Here is a 12873-nt window from a genome sequence, read left to right on the forward strand (position 1 = left end):
AAAGAAAAAAAAAAAACTTTTTCACAGTTTCAAGATTTTTAAAATAAGAACATATATCAAAGGAAAAACCATATGTTTTGTGAACATGTGCATATAGTTGCATACATTATCCACTCCACTATGTATAATCAGTTAGCAATTATCATGTATTATTCTTAAGATTGGACTCCATCTTGCCTCAAAAATATTCATCTGAAGTCTAAGGGAATAAGTAATTTTTTCCATTTCGTAAATTTCTCAAATTTTTCGGATCCACTGTTCATACGTGGGTGGGTCAGATTGGAGCCATTTAAATGTGATACATTTTAGGGCTGCAGAAAATAATATTTGAAGTAGATAACTCAATCTCCTTTCCCTCATGCCTTCAGGTATCACTCCTAGAATAGCCACAGTTGGACCAAAAGGAATATCAATATGAAATATGTCTCCAAATACTTTATAGATATCTTCCCAGAATTGTTGTATCTTTGGGCAGGACCAAAAGATATGAGTGTGGTTTCCCAATAGGTCACCACACTCTCTCCAGCATCTGCTAGATGATCCTATTCGCATCTTTGCTACAATTTGTGGAGTGCAGAAGTATCTGGTAATAACTCTCCATTTAAATTCTCTCCATGTGTTTGAGTTAGTTACTTTTTGGGCCTCGGAACATATATCTATCCAGTCCTCTTGTGTAATCTCTACCTGCATTTCAGCCTCCCATCATTCTTTGTATGCAAAATAATTATATGGGTGAAGTGATAGCAATCCCTGATATAATTTAGAAATAAGCCTCTTGTCAATCGTCCCCATCTGTATTTTCATCATTAACTTCTCTATTTCGTTTGGATTAATGATATTCTTCCACTCTTTATGTTTTGTAAGAAAATCTCTTATTTGTAAATATCTGTAAAAATCAGTTTTTGGTAACTTAAATTCTTCTACCAGTTGTTCAAATGACTTGAGATGGTCTTTACTAATAAGCTGATATATAAACTTTAGTCCATAATTTGCCCATTTTTTAAAACCAATATCTAGTGCAGATGGTATAAAGTTATTTATTGTACTTATACTAGATAAAGGAGAAATGGAATGAGTAATTTTCAATGAAGATCGTATCTTTTTCCATATTTTTAAAGTAACTCTTGTCCACTTACCCATTATCACATTTCCCCAGCTGAAATCTATGAAAGGGAGTGAAACCAGGGGATACTGATAGAGGCCTTTCTCTATGTTTAACCAACGCGTATACATATTATCCTTCAACAATGCCTCTATTGGTTTTAGCTGTGCTGCCCAATAATAGCATTTAAGATTTGGAAGACCTACTCCCCATCAGTCTTCATAAGCTGTAATGTTTTATATTTTGTTCTTGGCCTTTGCCCTGCCCAAATAAATTTAGAAATCTGCTTCTCCAATTTGACAAATACACTCTTGGGAATTTCTACAGGTAACATTTGAAAAAGGTAGAGGAGCCTGGGTAATATATTCATTCGTATACTTTCAATACGGCCTAAAAAAGACAAGGGAGTTTCTGACCATCTTTGTAGGTCGCTATGAATGCATCTAATTAGTTTGGGGTAGTTTACTTAATATAAATCCTGTAGTAAAGGAGGAATATGAATCCCTAAATATTTAATGCCCTCTTTGGGCCACCTGAAACCGCTCTGTTTTATCACCCTTTTAGAAATGTGAGGTTTGTCCCTTTTTAGCCCAGCGCTGGGTTATATTTAACCCAGCATTTTTTAGAGTTTACCTGTTCCATCAATAATTTAAAAAAAAGTCATAATTAGCCTTCCGCTTGTAATCGGAATAACCAAAATTGATGTAAATACCAGGTGTGAACACAAAACCCTAAACCTAACCTCAACAGGGTCACATTCATGCATGCTTTACACCTCCCAAATCTATAACTCTCCCCAGACCAATTTCAGTCATATTTTAAACCCCAAATTTTCAGAATGTCCTGAATAAGGAATGTATTAGTACTTTCTCTCATAAAGGCTCCTGTGTGCCTCTCCCTCTTTGGTAATGCACAGCTGCTGGTTGCCATCCTCCTACATTCCAGCCTGTGATATCGTCATGATTCTCCCTGACAACTACCAGATATGATCCTGTGGAATGCAGGTGCTTGTCAAGTGTCCGGCACTGCAGCGGTGAATTGTGGTGGTTAAAGGACCCCTGAAGGGCCACGGCTTGCAGCAACACTTGACCCAACAGGGAAAGCGAGCACTCACGCTGAGCAAAGAGAAAGTAAAGAGTGTGTGAGAGTGTTTGCTGCACTCAGACAACTCATTAGTGTACGTGCCAAGTGGATTTTAGGCAGATAGGGACTTCATAAACAACCCAGGCTTGACTCTAGAGACAGGTGGAGACGTGCTGGAGGATGTAGGTAGGAGAGAACAGAGAAAAGAGGAAGGGAAGGAAGATATGGGTATGGGTCCCTATCTAGTGAGGGTACTTTTTGAGACTATAAATGAATTGCACCCATCAACAGCATCAATCATTTCCAGCCTTCTCAAATTGTGGAATCTGCTCTTATGTAACGTGTTGGTGTGGATCAGGATCATGGGCAGCTTTTTGGAGAGAGCATCAGCGAGCCACATCAAATAGCACACATCCAGACGAACACATCTAGGATGCATTCACTGCACTGCACTGCAGCCAGCTGATGCATAGCAAAGATCAAACAACAGTCTGATTTCCAAATCCGGCCTTGTATTCTTGCTTTGATGATTCCTAACGGCATACTGCATTGCTCAGAGCATGAGAGCGGATAATCAGAGAGCCGTCAATGGGCATAAACATGAGATGAATAAAGAGATTATCTACATACTTGATTCTAACTGGTCAGTCGTGGCATTCTGGGAAAGCTTCATATCTTTAGCACATGATCTCTTTATTCTCAAATTCAACTCAAATCAAGGTTTTATGTTCATTTATTTATTTAGTAAGTGGCTGTGAAATAAACAGAAATTAAACACAGCAAATTGTTTTCTTAAAATCAGTATTTTTTTATCTTGTTGTCCAGTAAAAATATCCTTAAAACAAGACAAGTTTCTTTTTTGTATAAAATAAGAAGACATCACATATGTTATATATATATATTTCTATCCATTTTCTTTTTCTTTTTTTTAAACAAGTATTGTTCCAAAGTTTAGGGTCAGTAAGATTTTTATTATTAAAGAAATTAATACTTTTATCCAGCAAGATTCACATTAAAAAGTAATAAAAAATTACTGTAAATACACTTATGATGTTACAAAAAGAATCCTGTATCTCCTATTACATAAAAAGTATAATGTTTTTTATTAATTAATAATAAGAAATGTTTCTTGAGTGCCAAATCATTTTTCACATCATATTTCATAATATTACTGTTTTACTCTTATTTTTGATAAAATAATTGCAGCTATGGAGACTTCTTTAAAAATAAAATGGAAATAATTTACCAACCCAAACTTTTGAACCGTAGTGTAAACTTCACAAAATTTCAGTATATATACAGTAGTAAAACAAACCTATGTGAAAACCTTAAGATGTATTCACTGAAATCAAGTTAGACATTATTATATGATTAGATATTTTTAGTGGAAAACAAGACCAAGTAAACCCTTCAGGATAACGTGATGTTCCGCTTTGCATATGGGTCCTGCAATAATAAACGTCTGACTACTCATGATCCCTTAGTAACTGTCTGTTTCACATGCCAGTAACATACTGGCTGCAGATGACTCTCACCTGGATCTCATTCATGTTCATTATGGTCCGTGAGGGACGTTGTGTTCCCAGACGATACCGCAGACCCTCGTCCAGAGTCATACCCCAGAACTGACTGTAGTTTGTGGCCCTCCAACTGGACAGGTAAAAAGATAAAGAGAGGAAGTAGATTTGCAGGAGAGAGGAATAGATTTGTGCACTAGTTTATATATATTGAATACGGTAATGGCAGACTAGATGGGATTCCTGATGCTTACCCATAACCTCTCCTGTTGATTTCCTGGATCATGTCATCCTCTATCAGACAGGCATGTTGCTCACATTCCCAGCGTCCATTTTGACCACATGTACTGTGGGAGACGAATATAAACTGTTAGTGAACACATCCGGAAAATTTAACAGTCCATACAAATAAAGTCCAAAATAAGGCCTGAACAAATACATGAAAAAAATAGTCAGTGAAAGGAAGTGATCTTCACAAATATTGCTTGTCAACCTCAGAATAAAAAAATAAATATTATATAATTTTCTGGTCATTTGATATGAGGTCTGCTGTTTTTAATATCTAAGTAATAATCTTTAAAACTGTTCAAAACTCTGATGTGTGCACTTAATGCAAAAGATTATGGCAAAACACAAGCGTTTTACTATGAGTTTATCTGTTAACTACAGTCGAGTAGGTCAAGGTTACCATTTTAAGTGTGGAATATAAACATTTTTGTGTGTTTAAAATTATTTAAAACATTTAATCATGGTGAATTTTATGTTAGGACCGTATTTAAACCCCTCATTGTCCTTTCATTAACAGTTCAGTTTCTGAGGACTAAAGTAAATTGCAGATTAACTTTTAAAATAATAAACAACATAATTTGTTTATATAACTGTTTTAAAACAGACAGAGAAAATGTAGATAGACATCAGACCAAACCATAGAGTGAAACAATGAGGCAGTTCAGACATATTCTACATGTGAGACACAAAACGAGCAAGAGAGAGAAAGAGAGAGAGAGAGGTCTGTGAGCCTTTTAAGGCTGCAGCTCTTGAAGAAATATCCATTTTTAGTCAGCCTGTGCTAGGGGAGGATGTTCAGAAGGCCTGATGTTTGAGAGGAACGTGGATTAAAAGAGGAAGAGCAGAGGTGCACTGCTGCTGAGACATTACTAGAGAGCAGCGGGATGAGTTACAAAGAGGAGAATAGAATTCAACTTCAGCTTGTTACCTGTCCAGCCCGTTTGTACTTCACACATGAATGATGCCTCAAATCGTGTGTGGCAAGGAGAGGTTTGCTATTATTTTGCGTGCTGTTGTTTTTTATTTGTGCCAGTATGCAACAACCTGGCAACCTCTGAACCTAAGCAACACTAGAACCAGAGCTCCTTCGTAACCACATAACAACACCCTGGCAACCATCCAGAACACCCTAGCAACGTAGCTATAGGTTTTGCACTCACATTTTTCTCTGTAAAAATCTAGTTGCACATAGCAGATCTTGTGACCTCTTCTTTCTGTCAGGTGACACAAATTCAAAGTCCTAGTGCTCAATCTTCACACAGTAGTTCTGATTGAGACATTAATTCACATACCAGTGCATGCTTGCTGGTTGAAAGTTACAAAAGGTCTTTAGAGTGCAAAGGTGTCAAGTGACCTGTTGTCAGCAGGAAGCTGAGTTTCTCATTCTGTCACGCTTCACTGTAATGCTCAAATCAGCATCCTGATACAAGCCTTAGACATGCCCTCTGTTACAGAGCAGACATATTTATGTGATTTCTCTGTGTGTACATTTCATAGTAATCTCTAAAAGATGACAGCAGGTTGAATGCATGGGCTCTGGCGGGGATTCATATAGCGCCTCTGATAGGGCCTATAGAAATGCAATGGCAAAAAGAGATTTAGATTGATTTACATCAACAACAAACTGAGTCACACATACAAACAAAAACACATCTGCAGGCAGATCACACAACATGAGAATCTTTGGGTACTAACATGAAAAAATATTCTCATTAAAATTCCTTCATGGCAATGGTACAATTATCAACTCAAGATTCAGTTTAAGTTAAATATATCTAATTTCACAGATTATCTTCTTATCCTGACCCTTTGTACTAGCTTGTAGAATAGCCTTTTCCCTCAAAAGATTCTCAGGACCAGCACTAGGGCATTGCAAGGATCGACGGCTTTCATGTTTAGGTCTAAATGTGTTCAGAAACAAGTAAAATTTACCCTGTCACAAACATATGCAATATGTAACAACCATGTGCACACACTACACCAAAAACAAACAATACTGGAGAGGACACCACACCGTATTCCCAGAGACAATACCCATATCACTGCAGTGTGAAAAAGCTTTGGCACTGGGGTAAGGAATTCCTGCCTTTCTATTTTGTCTAACCATCACTAGTTTCTCACAAGCAAGGCAAAATATAGTGAAAAATCAGATGCTTTTAGACCAATAAACACTTATACCATCCAAACTGGATGAGAAGATAGCATGGAAGCCAACAAAAACGGAAAATAAAATCTCAGAATCATGATTTTATTTCTTGCAATTGTAAGAAATTATTTCATTATCGCAACTTTGTCACAATATGCCTTCAAATTTAATTTCATGTCATTCCATTTAATATTGCATAAATGGATAGTTGAGTGTTTTAAATTTTAAGCAAATTAAAATGTTTCATGCAAATTTAAATTTAAAGTTTGTTAAGTGACTTTAATTAGTGAAAGATTCCCGCACATCTCTCCAGTTTCTCACAATTGTTTTACAGCAAATCTCAGCTGGAGGTTACGCAGCGCTCAATCAGCTAAAGTGTAAATAATTGCCTCTTCATGCAAAACAAAAATACAGCAATCCATCACCAATAAACAAAAGGGTCATTTCTTAGCCAAAGCAATTAGTTTACTAATTTATATTCTATATACCACTGTACACTGAATTTCAGCATACAAAATTATGTATTCTCACATATTGGTCATTAACTAAGGAGGTTTATGTGTCCACTGACTCCTCAAACAGTGAAAGGGAATGTGCTTCGGCCATGGCCGGTGCGATGGATTAGATTCTATGAGGAGAGCTAATCCTATATTAGCGAGGGGGTTTATGTAAAAGGAGAGACACGTGGTAAATATTATGGATGTATATGTGCTGTACATTATCGGTGTGTTTGTACTGTTCACACTTTCGGGATCACAAGGGCGCTGAAGGTGAAGCATATGTATGGGAAGTCAGGAATGTGTGTAATCTTTTCAGGACCTGAGGGGTCCCACTGTCCTGCCCATTGAAGCAGCCCAGTCAAGACTCTCTCTCGGTCTGTGGATAAATCCTGCCAACATGTGTGTTGATGTAGCCAAACCATGGCCTTGGATTGAGAGATCCACAGTGCCCTTGACAAGGCTGTGTTGTCAGTGCTATGAAAATACTGTTTGGAGAAAGAAAGAAAGAAAGAAAGAAAGAAAGAAAGAAAGAAAGAAAGAAAGAAAGGAGGATTTGTATACAGCTTTAACTAGATTTCAAACTCACCATAAATTACAGTTCTCTTTGTATGTTGCTCCTGAGTGAAACCTGTGGCCGTTCCTTTCACAAGAACCTGAAATCAACAAACAACAACAATTATGAATCAATCTGCAGTAGATTTAAAGAAGAACCACACGCACATACTAAACACTTGGATTAAAAGTTTGTCTGATGTAGTCTGTAGTGCCCACAGTGGAATGTTTTCTTGGCTTTCCATTGCTTTCTCAGAGACTCTGCTGTCGCCATGCCTTGACGAGCTTAATTAGAGATTGCCTGGCTGGAAATGGGCAGGCCATCTTTCCTCTCCTCCTAATACACTAAGTACAAACTACAGTGAGAATAAACTAAAGAGGAGTGGATGCATATGTAGGATGGCAGCGTTAGACTATAACAGACACACACATAAAATCTCATCATTACCTTAATCATGTATATAAAAATAATTTTAATGTCAAAATGCATCATTTTTGCACCATTAGTGGCACCAAATAGAATTACATAACAACACTGACTCACCCGAATGTTGGAAAATGGGAGGAGAGGAATGTTTGAAACTTATTTGGAAACAGGGTCACTGTTTGGCTGGTTAGTATGATTCAGTTGGCTACTGCTGGTAGATGTTGTAACTACACCTCTGGGCCCAAAATGCATCTTTCTCCATTAATGATAAATTAAAAGATATTCTTAATCTTTCAAATGTGGCCACAATTAAACTAAAACAAGTGAACAAATTATTAAAACACTGCCATCATTTAATAAATCGTGAGAACAAATTCTTAATTTTTGGTCACAATATCTTTTTTTTTTCTCCACACATCATGTGTGGGGCTTTTTTATTTAAATTTTTTTGCAAGTCACATACAAATAAAGATTTTTATATTATATTATAGCAGATATTTTAACAGTGCCCAGTTTTTTGGAGGGCTCTCAAAAGTGTGATATGTGATATTTTCTCCTGTTTGCTGCCTTTCACGTTCAGGAAAAGTTCGGGAAAGACACTGTGGATGAATTTGCGACTGTGTGTAGCATAATACATTTTCAGAATTAATTTGGCAATTTTTGGTGTTGCCATTTGCACACTTCACTGTTAAGTACTCAAATTTTACTTGTGTTTGTTTATTTTTTATTAAACTAAATTACGTTGTTTATAGGAAAGTTTCAAGTTTAAACATCAAAAAGTTATGCTTTAGCTGCAATTGCTCAAAAATCTGAAATAATAGGAAGCATAAACTATCAGATGTTATTTTTACTGTATATAAAAGCGGCTTTCCAGAGGAAACATTTACTGAGATTTAGCAACACTGTGTCTGAGTAATGCTGAGCTGTGATCCGTGAAGTCATACCTGCCCCATAGACATGAGTGTTCCTCCTTTAGCAAACACACATTGCGCACATACCTGTTGTGATCACTCCCTGCCCGCAGTCACCCTTTCCACCCCCTTCCCTCCTCGCACATTACAGGCATACTTTCTGCTGACCTCCATTCATTGCTCCCTGCCTTCCGCTCCACTGTTCTGCACTTTTCATGAGAATGCCCATTATTAGGTCCACGATTGAACATTATACACCTCAGTGGCACTACACAACCACAGGGAGGTCCATGAAGCAAGAATGGCCAAAAGGGTCTGGCTGCAGCTTGGCGCTTGCACTCTCAGACGTGCATTCTCAGGCTTGCACTCTCAGACACTTGCACTTCCACTAGCGTTGTCACTTGCAGTCTTTATTATTTTTTATTTAGTTCTATTTATTGATTACTTTTTGTTTGAATCTCTCAACATTTTACAACAGTAGCCCCAGGTGGTGAAGACAAGAAAAAATTCTACAGGAGGAAAACACTTAGCGAGAGACTTTGCGCATTGCGTTCATATTCTGCTGTCCTGTGGCCACGGATTTGCGGGTCTTGTCTTTTTCTTGCAGGACCTTGTAGGTTACGGTACTAAATTAGTTTTAATCGTTTAATCACCACCACAGCGTCTTGTCTCCACTGGCAACACGCACGATTTGTGTCGATTGCAAGTGACGTCGCAGGTATCGGAGAGTGCAAGTGGCGATTCCAAGTGACATTGTAATTTAGTTTCTTTTTTCTTGTCTTCACCACCTGGCTATACTGTTGTAAAATGTTGAGAGATTCAAACAAAAAGTAATTAATAAACAGAACAAAATAAAAAATAAAAAAGACTGCAAGTGACGTCGCTAGCGGAAGTGCAAGTGTCTGAGAGTGCAAGCCTGAGAATGCACGTCTGAGAGTGCAAGTGCCAAGCTGCAGCCAGACCCTTCTCAGAATGGCAGGAAAATATTAACAGGGAAGAATGTGGACTTGGTTTTCCATTATGTTTCTAGAAAATAACTAGCCTTTTCTTAACAGCGTAGACTTCAAACATTGGATGTGGGCCAAAATTGTTACCTAAGCATACCAATGATTTGGCTTTCTATCTTGATCAAAAATGATTAAGCTCAAACTACAGATCTTTTCTATATGAGAACCTGGTTATACTGTATGTTTCTTGTCATGGAGGAGGCTAAAACAGGACTGAACCTTAAAGGGATTCTGCCATCTGGGGGTCCAAATTGACAAAAAATAAATAAAATCATAAAAGTAGTCCATATGAATCATGTACCATATCTGAAGTCATAGAATAGCTCTGTATTAAGGAACATACTGAAAATTAAGTTGTTGTTGCATAGAAATATTGATATTGGCCCTAGATATGCTCATGAGAGGAGTAGCAAAGTCTGAATTGAAAACAAATCCTTTTTAAGGTCAAATATTTTAAACAAAATTATTCATCTAGTTCACAAAAGTGGACTGAATGTTTTGCTCACAAATTATATTGATCTGGTTCTCAAGTTCCCCTATTTCACCCATATTTGCAATGCCAGCAGCTACTTCGGGCAAGCAAGATCAACTCCTATCTGTTTAAGTTGGGAAATACTTAAATTTCTAAAACAGCTGGCCAAACTAAAAAAAAAAAAAAAAAGAAATTCAAATCAGCATTAACGTCTGACATAAACTGTCTCATAAATGCTGTTTCTTACACTCAAATAGCTTTAAAAAGCATATATTTCATGTCAATTATCAGTGAATAATGATTAGATTATCAGTAAATAATGACTTAAACTTTGGTCTGTTAATCACATGAAACTGATGTTTGGATTCAGAAAACTTATAATATAGTGCCCTAGTCATATGCATCATTTTATGTTAAATTTATGGTGCTTTTGTGGATCGTTTTTGAAGTTTGAAAGTCTTAGTCCCTATTCATTGTGCAGGCAATTACATGGAAAAGAGTGACCAGCACTCTCAGACTCAGCAGTCTTCATAATTTCTCCAGAATTTACTTTGTTATTCAACTCACTGGGAGGGTATGGGGGAGTTGTTCCCAGGCAGTGGCTCCAGAAGTCAGGACAACAGTCGGACACAGTGCGGTTGCAGAACAGGTCGCAGTAACAGATGGTGTCCAGGTATGGCACAGTGCACTGGTCATTTCGCCCGGGACAGCAGCCTCCTCTCCTCTGACAGTAGGAGCCAAAGGGGTCCCGGATCCCTCTGAGGTGCAGCGAGCTGGCCAGTTCTCTCTTAGTGCGGGACTGAGTCCTTGCCGACATTCCCCCTTCTGCCAGCAGGAGGAGCACTGTGATGGCGGACAGCATCGTGAGCTTCAACATTGCTTATCTGTCATAAAGAAATCAATATAGCAAAACATCAGCCATTAGGGTCAACTTTCAAATCAGAATTGAATCTAATGCACCAATACAAAATGATGCTCCATCATACTAAAAACAACAACAACAATAAATATGATTACAGCTGAAATAAAATCTTAGCATTTGATTGAAAACAGAAACGACAGAAATGGGAAACAGAACTTGGAGTGTTAGGCAGAGCAATGCAATTCCTAACGCCGATGGTTTGTTCTGCACTTTCCTGAAGCAGACTGAACTCGAGGCTATGAGCCAACAATCTGCAATATAAACATCACTGATAAACAGACAGTTCTACTTGTTCTTATTTTAATAATGCACTCATCCTGCAAACACAATAAGATCACAGCAGTAGAAGAGCACAGACAGAAGAGGTTAGAATCATCTGAGAAGAAACTGTTGGCAAACTCTTCACTTTGGTCCATGATTGAAACTTGTATTGTCTGTGTGCTTGGGTTACTGTGGGATGGTCCATACATTGAGGTGTGTCTAATAGAAAATAGAAAAGGTGGGGTCATGTGACTCAGGCCTCAAGTTACTCTAGATGTCCATCAGTCTTTATTTACTTGCTAAACTGTCCAGGAAAGATTCACAGCAGTGACTACTTCTATGTAAATATTGTCTTACACTAGGCTCTTACTTTTCAGAGAAAGCACAAAGGTCAAAATGAATGGTCATTGTCTATATTTGATCTCTCTTGAGACATTTTGTCATATTTATAATATTTGAGATAAAAGTAAACAGATATTCGCTGTACAGTTATCATGTCAACATGCTTGGCACCATCATGGATCACATACTGAGCAATACAGAAAAAATGTCTGTGGAAACTTAAACCCATAAATTAACCAAAATATTACATAATCTACTTGGAGTGTTTACATTTAAACAGAATTCAAGAAATGTGCTTCATATGATTCAACATGTTCCAAAGCTGTATGTAATTGCTTAATTATTGTGCAAGGATAATTCATGTTTTGCATTCATTCTGCTAATCCATTTAGTTACCTGGTCCTCTTGAAATTATTTTGGAGAAATTAAACTATAAAACCCAATGGTAAATACTATAACTTTTTATTTTTGTTTACTTAAAAATTGTGTTTGTATTAAAATGTAAAGATAAGATGAAGAATGTTTGGTTTAAATAGGAAAATGGACCTGTTTCATATCTTCATATGCCAAGAATAGCTGACATGGTGGAAATAATGTCAGTATCAAACTAATGGAGCCAAAACTTATTGTTACGGAAACAGCTACTTCCTGCAGTCAAAGCTAAGGCAGGCGCACAAACAGGGTAAGGATGTCTTATTAAGGCTGTCCATCTTTGATAACAAAATAGCACATTTTCATGTAGATTTACACACAAAATGGGCCTCACAAGCATTATATACAGTATGTCAAATATAAATAAGTATTTTTAGATTATATATGTATATATAGAATATATATAGCTGAAACGTTTGGAATAATTAAGATATTTTAATGTTTTTGAAAGAAGTCTCTTATGCTCATCAAGGCTGCATTTTATCAAAAATACAGTAAAAGCAAAAATATTGTGAAATATTATTAATATTATTATTATATTAATATTATGTTTTTCTATTTAAATATATTTCAAAATTGTAATTATTTCTTTGGTGCAAAGTTGAATTTTCAGCAGACTTTACTCCAGTCATCAAGTCAAGTCAAGTCACCTTTATTTGTATAGCGCTTTATACAATACTGATTGTGTCAAAGCAGCTTTACAGTGTCAAACAGGAAAATAGTTTATCAATAATGCAAACGATCATCAGTGTCACATAATCCTACAGAAATGATTCTAATATACTGATTTGCTGCTCAATTATTAATCATGGTTCTTATTACTAAACAAGTTTTTTTTTCTGGTAAATATCTTTGTGGAAACCATGATACTTTTTTTCAGGATTATTATTTTTTTAAATATATTTATATAT

General features: G+C 36.7%; 1 protein-coding gene across 5 annotated transcripts in view; it reads right to left on the bottom strand.

The window, feature by feature from the left end:
* Nucleotides 1-12873, bottom strand: part of LOC107696600 (tubulointerstitial nephritis antigen-like) — a 30822-nt gene that overhangs the window by 6913 nt on the left and 11036 nt on the right. For 2 of the 5 annotated variants that reach the window (XM_016497039.1, XM_016497036.1), the window contains exons 2-6: nt 11083-11178; nt 10573-10889; nt 7223-7289; nt 3957-4049; nt 3721-3835 (exon numbers count right to left, since the gene is read on the bottom strand). In XM_016497039.1, coding sequence (XP_016352525.1) covers nt 3721-3835; nt 3957-4049; nt 7223-7289; nt 10573-10882 — 585 coding nt within the window. In that variant the 5' untranslated portion in view covers nt 10883-10889; nt 11083-11178. Of the gene's footprint in view, nt 1-3720; nt 3836-3956; nt 4050-7222; nt 7290-7407; nt 7546-10572; nt 10890-11082; nt 11179-12873 lie in introns of those variants that run through there. The other 3 variants (XM_016497038.1, XM_016497040.1, XM_016497041.1) reach the window with 2 other exon arrangements.

Source organism: Sinocyclocheilus anshuiensis, unplaced genomic scaffold (genome assembly GCF_001515605.1).
Source record: "Sinocyclocheilus anshuiensis isolate Anshui unplaced genomic scaffold, SAMN03320099.WGS_v1.1 scaffold590, whole genome shotgun sequence".
Classification (NCBI taxonomy): Eukaryota; Metazoa; Chordata; class Actinopteri; order Cypriniformes; family Cyprinidae; genus Sinocyclocheilus; species Sinocyclocheilus anshuiensis.